The sequence below is a fragment of the Athene noctua genome, chromosome 15 (genome assembly GCF_965140245.1).
Source record: "Athene noctua chromosome 15, bAthNoc1.hap1.1, whole genome shotgun sequence".
NCBI lineage: Eukaryota > Metazoa > Chordata > Aves > Strigiformes > Strigidae > Athene > Athene noctua.
The window spans coordinates 20,395,779-20,411,340 of record NC_134051.1 but is presented as its reverse complement, the minus strand read 5'-3'; the positions used below and the strand labels follow the sequence as shown (position 1 = coordinate 20,411,340).

Genomic DNA, 15,562 nt, shown 5'->3' with positions numbered 1-15,562 from the left:
GTTTTGGCTTTTTAATTAGGCATTTTAATAGCACAAAACCAGTTCTGCGTTTTTACATTTCAAAGTTGTCTCTAACTTTGAAGGAAACTAAATTGTATTGGTAGCTTAGATTCTTCCTCTCCAAGAAGTTTCCAGAGTGTGCAAGTTCGGATATGTATGAATCTGTAGGAAATCCCAGATACGTTATTCAATGAAACTATAGAGGTTTCCTCTCCAATATAATGCAAGCCAATCCCTTCACTTCCCCGCAAAAATCTCTCCTACCAATAATGATCACCTAAATTAGGCATGCCTAAAAAGTTCTAGTCCAGAAAGCAAGAACCAACTATGCATTAAGGGTTGAAGGTAGTTTCTATGTTGTTTAGTAGAATTACAAAAAAAATCACAACACAGAGAATCACATATTAATGAATCGTACACTTACAGTTGTCTTCAATGTAAGTTGAACATACTCTGTGACTAGCAAAGTGTCAAATCAAGGTCACCTTCAGCAGCAATTTTAGACTTACAGCTTTGATATTGTAATACACTGCATCTACGAAAAATGATCCATGGAAGAGATGGGTTTTATAAAACTTCTCTTCAAAAGCAAGTTGTTTTGCAAGAGATCCTGTTCGTCCCTACTGTGCAGTGCTGGAAGAAACTACACCTTGTGCTGCCAGCGTAAATGATTTAAGCCGAGACCAGCACCGACGGCAGCACGATACGTGAGGGGATCAAGCTCGCTGGGTGAGGCTGCCGACAGGTCGGAAAACTTAAGTTTTCCCGTTAAAGCGCCAACACATCTTTTAACCTGGTGAATGCCGGCCAGCTTTCGGCAGCTCCTCCCTCCCTTCGCGGGACCCGCACTCTCGCCCTCAGTTCTCCTTCCGCGGTTGCAGGGGAGCGCCGCTTTCCCGGGCCGCGTCCAGCGAGTCCGCGGTGAGGCCGGAGAACGCCGCTTCCAGGCGCTCATCGATGTCCGTCCTGTCCCTGAACGCGCACCAGAGCAGCAGCCCGCCGCACACCAGGCTGACGGGCAGCACCTTCACCCACGGCCTCTCGTGGTCGCTGCCCATGGACCGCCTGACGCTCCACACCCGCGGGCTGGCCTCGCTGGCGGAGAAGGGGATGGGGCCCGCGCCCTCCTCCGCCTCCTCGCCCCGCCGCCGCGCCAGCCCCCGCCGGGGCGCGGGCAGGCGCGGGCAGCGCCGCGCCCTGCAAAGACACACGCGTCAGCGGCGCGGCCGCGGCCGCGGCCCCGGCCCCGGCCCTGGCCCCGGCCGCGCCCGCCGCCTCACCGCCACCGGCCCAGCGCCCAGCTCATCCCCGCGGCGCGGCTCCGCACACGCGGCCCCCGCCGGAACCGGAACCGCGGGCGCCTCGGGCGGGCGGGGCCTGCGCGGCCCCCGCGGCGACGCTGCCACAGCGCGGGTCGGGAGAGGCGGCTTTATTCACGTCCCGTACACAGAGCCGCCACAAGGTGCCCCACGCCACCGCTCTCGGTAACAGTTCGGTGCTTTGGCGGCAGCAGCCCGCCAGGTCCCGAGCAGCTTCGGCCCCGTCCGGCGCTCTCCGGAGATGACATCAGCTCTGAGCACGGCGGGGGCAGCGGCAGAGAACTTTTTTTTTCTGTTTTAAAGTCTGCACAGAAAACACTAGCATACAGATGAAAAAACATCTTAATATCGTACTTATTACCCCTCATACACCATCTTACAACACTTGGCCTTGAACTATTTTGTATTTACACCCCTGTCACCGTGCTTGATCAAATAAATTAACAAAGCTGGGACTGAAGACACAGAATCCATAAAGCTCTGCCCAATACCGGCCTTAGCAAAGAAGTTCTACAAATGCTCTCAGATTAGCCGACTGCCCTCAGTAATGGTGAGCCCCCGCTCCACTACGTCCCCTTTGCTTGAGGGCAGAAATTCAGGAAGAATACTCACAGAAGGTAAAACCATCTTGGTGACACGAGGCACGTTCAACTCACCCGACACTGTGTATGACCCTGGTGTTTACCACCCAAGTTTCCTCATGCAGTGTCATTCCAAACCCCTGTATCGCCATGCAGGTGCTCATCATCCTTGGACCCATTAAGAGTTGTTGTCGCTGCAGTCACCGGTTTGTGACTTACATGTTCAACACTGGTATTTTCAGCTGTAATATTTAGTTTAAAATGTCAGTTACTTCTGCTTTTAAACACCAAACATTTCTGTCACAGAATGCACTAGATACTTTCAATGGCTTATCTCAAAACTAAGTTGTGAATTCTGCTTTTGATTATATAGTTGTGATCTGCAGTAATCACATGCACTACCAAACAGGCACAAACACTGTGCAAGTTACACAGTTACTAGTTTAAACATAGAGACATTTTACAAAAATTCTAATATGATGGGTTTTCCCTAGAAAATAAAATCAATTTTTAAAAAAGAAAAGTTTCTCAAAACAAAAATAAGATAGTTAAGTATATCACGAATTTTAAGCTAATTTAATTAGCTCAAAGGTTCATTGTTTTCTTGAAGTGCAATTCTGAACATGAAAGGTGTAAATATATATCCAGGGAAATTAAATCCTCCTTAATATTACAGTTCATGTAATAATGGCACAATGGACTGTAAGGAGGGGAGAGGCGGCGGGGACACAGCCCCACCCCCAGCAATAAGAACAAGAGAAAAAAAAAAAAGCTTGTCTGGAATTAATCCAGATAAGCCTTGCTTCTTCACAGCCAGCACCGAACAGTCTTTCCTTCCAAAAACTGCATGTGATATGGTACTTACCTAACAGAAATCAAAAAGAGGGAAAAAAAAGTGACTAAGAAAGGATAAAAACAAATAAAATAGAGAACATTTCAAGTGTTCTTGAAGTCAGGCCTTGCGGTAGAAAGTGGAGTTACTTAAAAGATGTTTATGTGATATGAATGCCATAACACCTCTTTACTTTTTCTTTGGCACCATAAGTACTGGAGACAAACTTCAGTTACAACATCAGTCAAAATTTTTCTATAAAGCTAAAATTTCAAGTCATCAACAGATTTTTGGGGGGCAAAACAAGTCTTCTTGAACAGGAATCAAGCCCTAAGTATTTACTACAAACTCTGTCTGATGATTTTTACTCCCGTATATTATTTAATCCTTGATGTAACTGAAAACAACATTTGGGTATTCACATTCTGAATAGACAATTATGAAAAAGAACCAAAAAACTCACCAGAATCTCCTTTGTATGCAATACCATACTGACTTAATAAATCTTTAAGTTTTTTTATTTCTTTAGAGAGTTGCTTGTATTCCTAAAAAAGAAAATACATTTAAAATGGATCTCCCACTCTCCAAATGCATATAGAAAATGGGATTTAATCAAAAATAAGGGGTCTGTGCACAGCTGTTACAGCTTTTGACTGAAAAGATCTTATAAACTGCTTTTTGAAAGAAAAAGGTACAAATTTTATAAAGAGATGTATTTCTATCTTGCCAAAACAGAAGCCAGCTTCTTCCAAGTCTGAGAGTACAAATTAGGAATGCTTTCTGTACCTATTTAGGATCTATCCTCTAACCAGCATTTTATCATAACACAAAATTGCATTCATAAGTTTGCTACAGGACCAGCCTAATCTTACTTTATATTATAATGCTATAGTCTGGAAATTTCTCACCTCCTCCACACTGGACTTAGTAACTTCATGTTCTCCCTTTCAGCAGTTGCTGCTAACTTAGAGCCAGGGATTGCTCGTTACTTTTGAGACTCAAACCACGTATCTGAAATCTCAAAGGAGCCCCAATTTTTTATTGTTTTGGTTTTCATACGAATTAAGAAAAAGCAAAAGATCGACTGTTTAAGATTCTGCAGTTACCAAACCAGCCAACTTTGTCAATTAAGTAAGTCAGAAAAAGAAATACAAATTATTAAATACTGTATTGTTAACTATTGGGGGGAAAAAAAAAAAAAAAAAAAAAAAAGAAGAGGTGAATATTCCAGCTCCTAACAGTACCACATCAAAACAGTGATCTTCATATAAGTATATTCAGCTTAACCACAGTTTATTTGGTTATACTCAGGAATTACTACGTGGTGTTTTGTCTTTGCTAATAAAATGACAACAGCAGCTTCTTTGCTGCATTATAATTCATTCCCTTCCATACTCTTTTTATGATGTTGAGCGTGCACTCTTTGAGGCTGAGCACACCGTCTTCCTCTGTTTTCCCCATTTCAATGCTGTTGCAGAAGGACTGTTCACACACATGGAAGTCATTCAGAAATGGACACAGCATAGATCGTTCTGCCTTTTGCTTGCACAACAGCCAATACATTCTGACACAACTCTGGGTAATTATCCACAGAGGGAAGTGTCAACATTCCCAAGACTGGTTACACATTTATTTTCAGTAGTAATTCCTTCCTACTTCCAGACTGATACTCCCCTGACAGAGCACTCACAAGGTGCCTACATGAATTCCTACATACCACCCCATCTTCTCACCAGCATTCAGTTGTGCTGGTTTGTTTTTGATGTAAGGGCTGGAATAAAGATATCAAGTCATCTTGTATGCAGACTGTTACATATTGAAACCAGAAAAGATAATCCCATTAACAGATTTCAGCGAAATCCAAAGAGTATTTACATAACGCTGTCACACTGATATGTCATACAGTAAAAAGGTGACAATTCCATACTGTAAATATTGTGCTCTATACCTTACTGCACTTCTCCACTGTTTCAAATTCCAGACTCATTTTCTTATTCTGTTTTTCAACTTCCTTTTCTTCTGTTGCTTTTAGAAGTCCTGCTTCCTCAAAAATCTCTTTCAGTATTTTTTTGTATCCCTAAAAAAGAAAGTTTCCAAAAGACAATAGATCAATCCACCCTACTCGCATCTATGCTTGTAATTTGCACTGGCCATTCTAATTCCTCAAGCTTCACTGGATTTACAAATTAGCAGCTGATATAGCAGTTACAGAGCACAAAAATTGCTATTTGCCAACTGCAGAATAAATGCATCCATTCCAAAAGGAAGAACTGCAGAGACCAGGTTTGGCTATTTGACAGTGATTGTTCTTTACCAAATAAAGTTGGAAGAAATTAACAAACCTGCTCAGTTATTAGTTCATCATACAGAAGCTGCTCTGCTTCATCCCACTTCCTTTGTAATGCTTCAGTCAGAGTCGGATAAACTGAAAAAATGGAAGTCAAACCATGTACAAACCAACAGCAGTGTCCTGCAATAGTTAAATGTTCCTCTAGTAGCACGCAAACGTATTTGTTTTAAGACCTCAATGTTTCTATGCATTACATAGCCTCTACTACTTTCAAGAGTTGGGGTTAAACTTAAAATTCCGCTTCATACATCTGGAGAATGTCACTGACCAAGAGTTCTTCTCTTAGTTCCAGCCTGAAGGCCTCATAATTCTTTGTTGAATTTAATTCCAACTGAGCTCTCCCTTTCTGTAATGTAAGTAAATGAGCAGATACTACAGGGCTGATTCCTACACCCAGTCCAAGGGGGGAAAAAAAAAAAATCACTCACTGGGTCTATACTAGCAATGACAATTTATTTGATAAATACCTATGAGTTATAATGACTGGGATTTAAAACACAGTTCGAATTATATGTTATATTTAATACACATTTACATCAAGTTATAAACTCAAAGAACCTAAAAATTTACACTCTGAGGTTGGTATCATGTGCCAGCTGCTTCACACAGAAATGATTTTCTACATCTTACCTAAAAGAGAGTGGGGATGGCACACAAGAGGAGTCTCAAATGTCAGAGAGTAAACACAAGTACTCGGCTCAGACACATAAGCCAGTTTATTGCTCTTTCCACAAACAAGATGAACCTAAACACCAGTAAAAAAAAAAATGAGCTAAACACCTCCACATACAACAGGACCAGCATTGATGATCAATTTGCTCTCTCCCAATGCTAGCAGATACATTTCTGTACATACTGTCACCCACAGAGAAAGAATCGTAACAAGCACACCTTCAAGTTATTTTGTCAAATGTGAAAATCAGTTCTTCTAATGGGAAATGATCCCCCCATCTCATATTGTTCCTTGGACTCCCAAGCACCATATTTCAGCAAGAAGGAGAGTAAAAAGGACAGTGAACAGGATGCCCTTCAGAACCTCATCTGACATAAGCATAATTCACTTCACAAATTTTAGTTCTGACCAGTGTGCTAAATAAAGAGAACTATACACATCTAGCCTGCAGACAATTGTTTTCATCTTTTAAATTGCAGCACCAGTATTTTCTGTGTTCAAAACTAAATGCCAGCGAAAGGTCTGAATCACAGTATCAAAGGTCATACAAGAACTGTAATTCTTTCTGCAGCCCCTATGGGAAATAAAGATGTTAACAAGGCACCTCCATTACCGTACAGAATGTTTTCATCTTGGCCAAGATGTTTTGTCCCTTATCCAATCTTCACATTAGTTTGTTCCAACAATATATCCCTCTCTCAAGCACTGTATTGTCACCCATCACTGCAATAGCTAAGCATCTTCTACAGGCAAAGCAGCCTGTTGTGAACTATGTGGTATCCTTAACTCTTCTTCACAATAGCGATCTACGTCACCAGGGAATGGGAGGTTTAATTCGTTATATCTGTAAAACCATACAACACACTGAAGTGGGAAGTAGAAAAACGTTAATGAATAAACGGATAAAGGATGTGTGCAAATCACATGCCACACACTGGGCAAGTCTCAGACACCCTTCCTTATCCTTCTAGTTGAACAGTTATTTGGCACAGAGACCGTTTGAATGTGAGAACGAACATGTTAACCACTCCACAAAATAAGAATTTTTACTTTTTCTTTAAAATGTACTCACACCAGAATCTGTTTCTCTTTAGTCAGTTCCTCTGCCACTCCCACATATCTGATTCTTTCCTTCCCCTGGCATGCCCTCTGCTCTTGTTTTAACACCTTACTTAGCTTCTCTGATGCTGTTGTTAACGGCCTAATTCTTTTCCCTTTCTCCTGGATGTTCTTAACACAATCAGCTGGCATCTTAAATTCAACAAATAGCTCATTTTCTTTGTTTTTCCTGACACAAATTACAAAGCGCTGTATGTTCCCACAGTAGTGGTAATACCAGAATATTCCACTCTAACAAGGAAAAAGACTTACAAGTAACCAATGAGAATACGTAAGTAAACTTCGTCAAAATTTTATCCTGACTTTAGCTTCCCTCCTCTACTGACCTAGCTCCTACAAGGATTCATCTTTATGTTTTATATCACATCTTAAATGATGGCTTCTTCAAGGTAGGAACGTTTCAGTCTGTAGTGTCATGAGCGTGCCTAGAGAGGCATGATGTCTGAATCAGCATAGGCTAGGTTATTGTACCTTTGTCTGTCTGCTCTTAGTTTCACATGAGTCTCCTTCCCTCATCCACATTCCAATAAATGTGTTGTTGTCAATTTCCCACTCATGCCAGATTCTGAAAAAACAGGACATCATTTTATTTTAAGTCACCGGAAAGAAAAAGGTGAACACTCAGGAAGAAAAAACAGGAACACCCTTACACCATGTTCAATTTAACTGTATAAACTTAATTTTTGTTATTTTAGTATTTCCATTTCTAACAGCCAAGACCTTATAAACTGTGCAGTTTGTTATCCAGGCTGCCATATAGGGCACATCAATAGTACTTTGAGAGCACAGTTGCGGATCAGCTTTCAGTTTGCAAACCATGTGCACTTATAAATTTGTGTTTAAAGCCACTAAAATACACCTTATAGATCAATCCCACAACAAATTCCATGATGCCAAGTACCCTGTGCAACTCATGTCTGCAGGATTTTTAGTGCTGGTGAGAGCACCTACAAAAAGCAGTCTCTACTTCTGCTAGTCATCAAGCCAATGATACTCTCAGCATCTTGATGTGCCCTTTTCCTCTCATATTGGCTCACTAATTATTGTGCATATAAGGAAAAAAAGGAAACATCTATTTACAAAATATGTAGAAAGGCAGTAATTCTAAAGCAGTGCTCTGGTTTATAATTAAATTTATTTTAGGTCTTATGATTTGGATACTCTGAGGTCTTTGACTACTTCGAGAAACTTTTTTGGGTCTACATCAGTCTTTTATTACCTTTTATTAAATATATTCAACACAACCACTAGGCATAAAGTACATTTCATTTTGCAAGGTTATATTCAACTCAAAGCGAGAATAGTGAACAGACATTAAATCTTTGTTAATATAAGCTGTATTTATACATTACTAGTTTCTCACATGAACATTTAGCCTCCAGCTAAAATAAGAGGTTAGTATTTATCAACAAAAAAAATCTGAATTTTTCAAGATGGGCTATTTTTATGCATAACACCCTGGGAACTACACTGACCTAAGCTGACAAATAAAAGAATCTTAATTTTAAAACTGCCTCCTCTTTGTGAATCTATAAAATGGTCTGCTAGGAACACAGGTAAAACTTAAAAGGTCTAAAGCCTCACCCTAAAATCCCGCTATAGGCATTCCATCGAAAAGTCTGCTCATGCTGAGTGACATTATGGAAGGGACAAAACTCATACTTGTAGCTTAAAAGAAAAAAAAAAAAAAGAAAAAGGCAGTAAGATATGTTTCAGACTGAAATAACAAACTAGTTTGTTTCTAATAAATATATAGAATCAAATATCCAAATCCATTACTCACGTGGATTCCACAAAACTGAAACACTTGCCAGCAAGCCTAAAGAGATGTGCAGGGCCTAAAAACACCACAAAATTACATCAAGGAAAAATAATGGGTTTTGTTAAATTTAACCAAGTCACTGTGTTGACAAAACTGCAAGGAGTATGTGACAAATTTAGCTTTCTGCTGTACATAAGGAAATTTCTATCTTCCACATGGATTACTGTAAATTCCCACTAGTGCTATATTGGTTTACATCACGTTCTTTAACATTTTTCATCTTGTATACTCAGGGAAATAGATACACCTCCTTCTACAATAGAAATAAGAAACCTGCATACAAACAAATATTTGGAGGCCAGATCCATAAAAGGAATCATCAGTGCAAATCCTCCCAAAATCTAACACTGAAATCACTAGAAGTCTTGCTTGGCGCTGTCTGTCCCCAGTATCACCCAAATTCCCGGTTTACACTAGTAAAGCCCATTTGCTCAGAATGTTGACGGTGCTGTGTATTTAAGTTTCCCTTTAAGTCTGTGCCTAAGGTTAGCAGAGAGATGAGGGTTATTTCCATTTTGCTCTTTGCCTTCAGTGTTTACTTTATGCACTCTCCTCCATATACAGTCTAGAATTTTTTAGATTCCTGTTTATTTTGCTGAAGTGGTGGATATATGTTGCAGCACCCAGGCTTTTATGTCTTAAACTGAGCCTCTAACTTGTTCCAAGACTACTCTTAAGCCTTTTTTTTAAACTATTTTTGAGTATTAAGTACTATCAAATGATGGGGTGACTTTTATATGACAATCTCAAGGATGTCAGGGGTGGTGTCAAGAGGAAAAAAGTTTTTAGTAAGGATCAGAGGGATCTGGGACTGGCTCAAAAAACAGAGATTGAAACATACCGATAGCACTGTGACAAAACCAGTCCAAACAACACCGGGATATCGAACACTAAAGAGGTTCATCTAGGTTTTAACCCTTCAGAAGCACAATACGATGTATTTGTCCCTGCTTCTTTTCCACGGTACTCATAAAATGACATATAAAATTGGTCTTTGTCTGCATAAAGTCAAGGTAGGCTATTTTGCAAATCACTGTCACTAAACGATGAAAACTGTACAAAAAGGGAACGCTTGCATCTACCTGATATTGCAGACGGGGACATCTTTGGCTGCAGCCTATTCGCCTGAGGCAAGAACGGGTTATTCAACCTTTCAAAAGAAAGTAAGCGACACGTTTGAGGCCGAGCTACGCACCCGGCTGCGGCTACACCCTCCGCCCGCGCGTCCCAGCACCTACAGCCGCGCAGGACGCGCGCGGGGCGGCGGCCCGGCCCGCGGGGCGCCGGCTGAGTCCGCAGAAGCGCCCGGCCCGGCCGAGGGACCGGGCTGGAGCCCCGCGGGCCGATACGCCGCGCTGGGCGGGCACGTACCCGAACGTGTTCGGCTCCTCCACGATCTTCATCTTCCCCGCCGAGGCGAAGGCACCTGCGGAGCACAGAGCAGTTGGCGGCGCGCCCGGCGCCCCCCGCGGCCCCCCCGCGGCCCCCGCGCTCACCCAGCGCTGCGCCCAGCGCCGCCAGAAGCACCCGGGCGGCCGCCATCGCCTCTTCCGCGGGAAGCGGAAGGGCGCGGGGGCGCGGCGCGGCCGCTCCGCCCAGGCGCGGGACCATGGAGTGCGGCCGGCGCGGAGCCCCGCGGAGGAGCGGCCGGCGCGGCGCTCGCAGCCTCGACACCTTCGCGGCGGAGGCGGAGGCCGCCCTGAGAGGTGCGGGGCGCGCGGCGGCCTCCGGGCCGAGCGGGCCTGTCCTGGGCCCCGCGCCGGGCCCTGCCGGGGCCGGGCCGGGGGCCGGGCCGGGCACTAACGCGCGCCTGCTGCTTTCAGCTTGCCTGGAGGGCGAGGGGGCCGCGGCGGGGGCCGGCCCGGAGGCGGCGGCGAAGTTCCCGTGCGCTCTCGCCATGTGGGAGTTCGGACACTGCGACCCCAAGAAGTGCACCGGGAGGAAGCTGGCGCGGGCGGGGCTGCTCCGGACGCTGCGCCCGCGGCAGCGGTTCCCGGGGCTCGTCCTCAGCCCGCTGGCCGCCCAGCGCCTCTCCCCGGCGGACAGGTGAGTCCCCGGCCAGCCCGCGCGGCCGCGCCTGTGCGGGGGGTGCCAATCGGCGACGGGGGACCGGGGCGAGCGTTTTGTAACCACTGATCCACAGCCAGACCTGCGCTGCGGAACCAATCTGACCTTCCTGTTACCGACGCCTGAACACGAGGAATAGAGCGGCTTTTATGACATCAGCCTAACACCTTTACACAGCTGGCCTCAGGTGAAAAAAGCATCTGCAGGCAGATCCCAGTGAGAAATCAAAGTACATGGTTAATAGGTTAAATTGTTCAGAATCACGGGCCCCCCGTAGCTACTGTATCCTTCACGATTCCATATTCCAGTTCTTAGCTAGACAACACAATGCAGCAACTAGAAAACTTATTTGGGGGAAATGCTGAGAATTTTCTTCAAATGTGCCCGTGGCATTTTTATGAAGGTGTATTTATTTACTCAGAGAAAAGATCAGTCTTTAGAAGCTATCAGAGAACCTACTTCTGAACTCTGGTGTACTTCTAGGAATGTAAGCTTTGCCATTAACCGTGCACTTCTGACACGTTTTTAAACGTAGAATTTTTCACATTTGGTTTGAAAGATGGATAAGCCTTTCTGCCACACACGTTTGGAGGAAAGCATGTTCTTATTCTTTCTCATTGCATCTGTATTTTGGACCACTGTAAAATGTATGCTTTTTGATTGATAAGAGGAGGGGGTTGTATGCAAATCTGTGGCCAGTATAAAGTGGCAATTGTAATTCTCACTTGTCACTTATTTTGTCAACACAGTGATAACAGTTTTTCAAATACAGTAATGCTGCTTTTTTCAGGCATGTCATTGCTCAGAGTGGAATTGCAGTCATAGATTGCTCGTGGGCCAGATTAGAAGAAACTCCCTTTAAGAGGATGAGAGGAAGTCATCTACGGCTGCTGCCTTACTTGGTGGCTGCAAACCCTGTAAACTATGGCCGGCCATGGAAACTGTCCTGCGTAGAAGCTTTTGCTGCAGCTTTTTGCATTGTTGGTAGGCTGTAATGTGTCTGATGTCAACTCTGTTACCAGCAGTTCTTCCTTGATAAATGAGATGATTCCTGATAGAATAAGCTGTAGTGCTCCCCCACTGGTCAGCCCCTTGATTTTGCAATCAATTGTCTAGTTTTCTTCCATGCACTTGTGTCTGTTAGCATGGAGGTATCTGAGGGGTGTTCAGGTCAGCTACCAAACAGCACAGGTAAACTGATGATCCTGGTTTTGTCAGGATGGCACTTAATGTTAGAAAAACTGTTAAAAAACCCCAGAAGACAGAGTGCCTTTGTCTTAATGAGAAGTAACAACTCTGTTAATAGGGTGGGTTCTGGCTGAGAACAAAAGAAATTGCCCCCTCTTGTTACGTTTTGCTAACTCATCACAGAACTTACCTTGACAATTGAAAAGACATGTTCTACTATACTGCAGACAAATCTTATCTTCTGAAAATGTATGTACAACTGCCCTCTTACTGAAGGGCTATGGGAGCTAGAGCTTGAAACATTCATTACCTGTACAAAATTTTATGTAACTCACTAAAAGACTGAACTTTTCTTGGATTCAGTTAGATTATTTCCAGTTAAACTGAAATCTGAACAGATTTTTAATCCTTTTAAAAGTCTGAATCCCCAAACACTGAAAAAGTGCTGGCAAACTTGTCACTGTTGTAGTGATACATGCATCTGTACTGCACTTAGATTTCACTCAGCTCATAGGTGGGGTTTTTTGTTTCTCACACTGAAAAAGAAAACTGATTATTTGTTTTCTGTTTTAGGATTCCCAGACCTAGCCACCATTCTTCTAAGGAAGTTTAAATGGGGTAAGGCATTTATTGACTTGAACAAGAATCTCTTGGAAAAATACGCAGACTGTCAGTGCCAGGAAGAAGTGCTGAGAGTTGAAAAGGATTTTTTATCCAGTGTCCAAGAAACAAAAGACAAAGAAATAGGTAAGAAAAAACACAGACATATAGCACACACCTCCTTTTCCTAATTTCCTTACAATCTTTAATCTTATGAAAATACTGTCAAGCTAGAAGAGCTTTGTTGAGATGTGTGGCTCTGTCTTTATACTGTGTATTCTTCCTATAAGCAAGTTTGTGTATTTTTTTCAAATCAAAAAAGATGAAAATTACTAAAGCAATTTAATGCATATAGTAGTGCATTCACAGCAGAACTGTGGAGCAGATACCCTGATCAGATTAAGGATACTGGAGAACAAAGGAGTAAAAAGAAAATACAGTGCTTCCTCATTTTATCTAGAGATGTTAAAAGCAGAGTATGAGTAAAAAGACTAGTAATTTCATGAAATCTGTAAGAGAAATAATAGGCATACAGTCTGACAGCAAGTTAGTTATACATAAACCTCAGAAATAACCATGTCCATTAACGGTCTATAGTCCCTAATCAAGATGTTTAATATCAGACCTATAAGGATAATGAAAATAACATAGCAAGAGTAGTGGTTTGTTCCCAGATCCTTCCAGTAACTTACTGGTATCGCAGTATTTCAGGCTATATTCACAGGTGAGTGCTTGTCTCATTCAAGACAGCACAAAAAAAGCCAAATCAAATGATCAAGAACATATGAAGAGATGCTCCTAATTAATGTTTTCCTTTCACAGTAGTGAAGTCCCATAAAAACAGGCCAGAGGATCCCACTGTAAGGAGATGGTAGACAGCCTTTAGTTTCTCTGAACTTTGATCTCTTTGTCATGATACGCTAGGCTGAGTGGAATAATCCTGTTTGGTGGAAGCCTAACTACTGTTACATTAAACGGAAGACAGTTCCTAAGGGGCAATACTCCTATGCCAAATAAAGCACACTTCCACCCACAGTCCTATGCATTTTCTGGATGGACTGTGGTACCAAAGTGATCATGCCTTGTTTGACTTCTCTGAAGTAAGAGTCCTCCCCACCTGTCTAAACCAAGGCAAATCTAGCCCTGCCCTTACTCAGCAAGAGCTAAACCTGGACATGAACTAACTAGATAGCTCCTTTCAGAACTAAACCATTCTGAGGACATGTTTTCTTACCAAAAGCCTTAGAAACCTGTGTGTACAGTCTGACTACCCCTAAAGAGCTACTGAACCCCTTGGGGGTGGGGGACACAAATGGCATGGAAAAGAGTAACTAGAACAAGATAGAACTTGACATTTGTGTCTTACCTCCCCTGGTTTCTGACCAAACTACGATGGTAGACTCATCAGAATGCGGAATCAGATTTCCTCTGCCTTCCCTTCCCTGCCAATAATCTTCTCTTAAAATGAAAATTAAGGCAGACGATTAAAATACACCTTCTTCATCAGTTGTGTGTGTTTGTTCTTTCTTTTTCCAGATCCATTTGATGTTGACTCAGGAAAAGAATTTTGTAATCTCAACAGACCAATCAATTCCCCGGGGTAATGAAATTTAATTTAAATACTATTTCTCTTACTATAATTTGCTTTGCTTTTATAATCCTGAAAAAATGTTTCCAGATTAGCACAAAGCAATGAAGAATCTGAGGACGACAGCGTGAGCACTCCAGACGATGCCACTGAAAGCAGTGCTGAGAGCAGTCCAGAAGATCACGGTAGCGTAAAGTTGCTGCAACAAGAGCCAATAAATCAACTATTTGAAAAGTAAAGAAAACCCCAAACTCATTAACACACAGAAAAACCCCACATACCACAAGAACATTTAAAAAATCCCCCAACAATCCCAGAACTGTAACATCTTGTATAAAGAAATTTTATTGTGAAGAGTTAAGTGTGGCTTGTTCACCTGTAACTTGGTGCTTAGCAAATGCCTTCCTTTGGGTGAACCTTGGGCTCTGTTTGAGTTTATAGTCTGTCTATGCACGTAAAGGCTTTATGTTATTTAGTTTTTAGACAGTTGTTTATGGAGTGCTAATTACTATGTAAGGAGCCTGAAGTTTGGTTTTAAGTTAAAAAAAGCCTGTACTTTAATCAGTGTGTCTGGAGAGTGGTTGATAGGGATTATTTCTACCTAATAGCACATGAAGGAAACTCTTCTCACTTCTGGGCTATATTTCAACTGGAAAACATGACTAAGTGATTGCCCTGTTCAGAGCACCTACCCCATAAGGAGTCTCTGACTTTTTGCTTGAACCTGCCACATGTATTTCAACTACTTCATCTAGTTTAGGGTAAACTGACTACCAAAGCTCAAAAGGAAAGAATGCTTCCTGCAATTGTTTTAACATCTCAGTATGTCTTTTTAGTAACTACATGCTATTTTTTTATTTACCCTGATAGACAGTCCTAAGCAACTTAACAGTGTTTTGGCACTTTATACTCAGAATGTACCACAGAATGCTCCTTTGCGTTTTCAGCACCCAACTGGAACATACTTGAGCCTAAACTTCAGCAACCTTCAGTAGAACTGGAGGTACTATCGAGGACAATTCATAGTGTTACCTTCATATATACAGTTTCTTCAAGTCACAGCAAGATTTTCACCTCTCAACCTTCTTCTACTAGAGATTAAATGCTAGCCCTACTGGAGCTAGTATTGGGAGTCACGGCAGCAGTTTTAGTGGTATAAGTATTCCATTTCCCTTTAAAAAGAAAAAAAAAAGCTCAAGTAAATGAATTTGACAGGGAATCTTTTCCTTTAACTCACTTTCTCAATTACTTACTTCCCCACCCCAAGCGCTGTTGTAACAAGGATTTCTAGATAGTGACAACAAAACAATCCTACACAATATTTAAAGGACTGAGAACAATGTGATGGTGGTAACTATTCTAATTTAGGGGAATGCTTTGATGTTACAAAGCTATCATAATCAAATGCAGAGAAGCAGAACAG

General features: G+C 42.4%; 3 protein-coding genes across 6 annotated transcripts; 1 reads left to right on the top strand and 2 right to left on the bottom strand.

The window, feature by feature from the left end:
• Positions 1-332: 332 nt before the first annotated feature.
• Positions 333-1,427, bottom strand: UQCC4 (ubiquinol-cytochrome c reductase complex assembly factor 4). Its single transcript, XM_074919338.1, has 2 exons — positions 1,281-1,427; positions 333-1,197 (listed from the first exon to the last, which is right to left on the bottom strand). The coding sequence occupies exons 1-2, from the start codon at positions 1,304-1,306 to the stop codon at positions 858-860; spliced, it is 366 nt and encodes a 121-aa protein (XP_074775439.1). The 5' UTR covers positions 1,307-1,427; the 3' UTR covers positions 333-857.
• GNPTG (N-acetylglucosamine-1-phosphate transferase subunit gamma) lies at positions 1,415-10,603 on the bottom strand. Of its 4 annotated transcripts, XM_074919327.1 has the most exons (12): positions 10,193-10,307; positions 10,068-10,122; positions 9,779-9,846; positions 8,658-8,712; positions 8,459-8,542; positions 7,346-7,439; positions 5,713-5,827; positions 5,075-5,157; positions 4,681-4,809; positions 3,196-3,277; positions 1,976-2,142; positions 1,415-1,637 (listed from the first exon to the last, which is right to left on the bottom strand). In XM_074919327.1, the coding sequence occupies exons 1-11, from the start codon at positions 10,305-10,307 to the stop codon at positions 2,018-2,020; spliced, it is 1,005 nt and encodes a 334-aa protein (XP_074775428.1). In that variant the 3' UTR covers positions 1,415-1,637; positions 1,976-2,017. The 4 variants fall into 4 exon arrangements, with proteins under 4 accessions (XP_074775428.1, XP_074775430.1, XP_074775427.1 ...); XM_074919329.1 differs by lacking the exon at positions 10,193-10,307 and adding an exon at positions 10,525-10,603 and having other exon boundaries at positions 1,415-2,142; XM_074919326.1 differs by having other exon boundaries at positions 1,415-2,142.
• On the top strand, positions 10,270-14,644 carry TSR3 (TSR3 ribosome maturation factor). Its single transcript, XM_074919330.1, has 6 exons — positions 10,270-10,402; positions 10,520-10,742; positions 11,554-11,747; positions 12,525-12,698; positions 14,088-14,151; positions 14,230-14,644. The coding sequence occupies exons 1-6, from the start codon at positions 10,306-10,308 to the stop codon at positions 14,375-14,377; spliced, it is 900 nt and encodes a 299-aa protein (XP_074775431.1). The 5' UTR covers positions 10,270-10,305; the 3' UTR covers positions 14,378-14,644.
• The last annotated feature ends 918 nt before the right edge of the window (positions 14,645-15,562 follow it).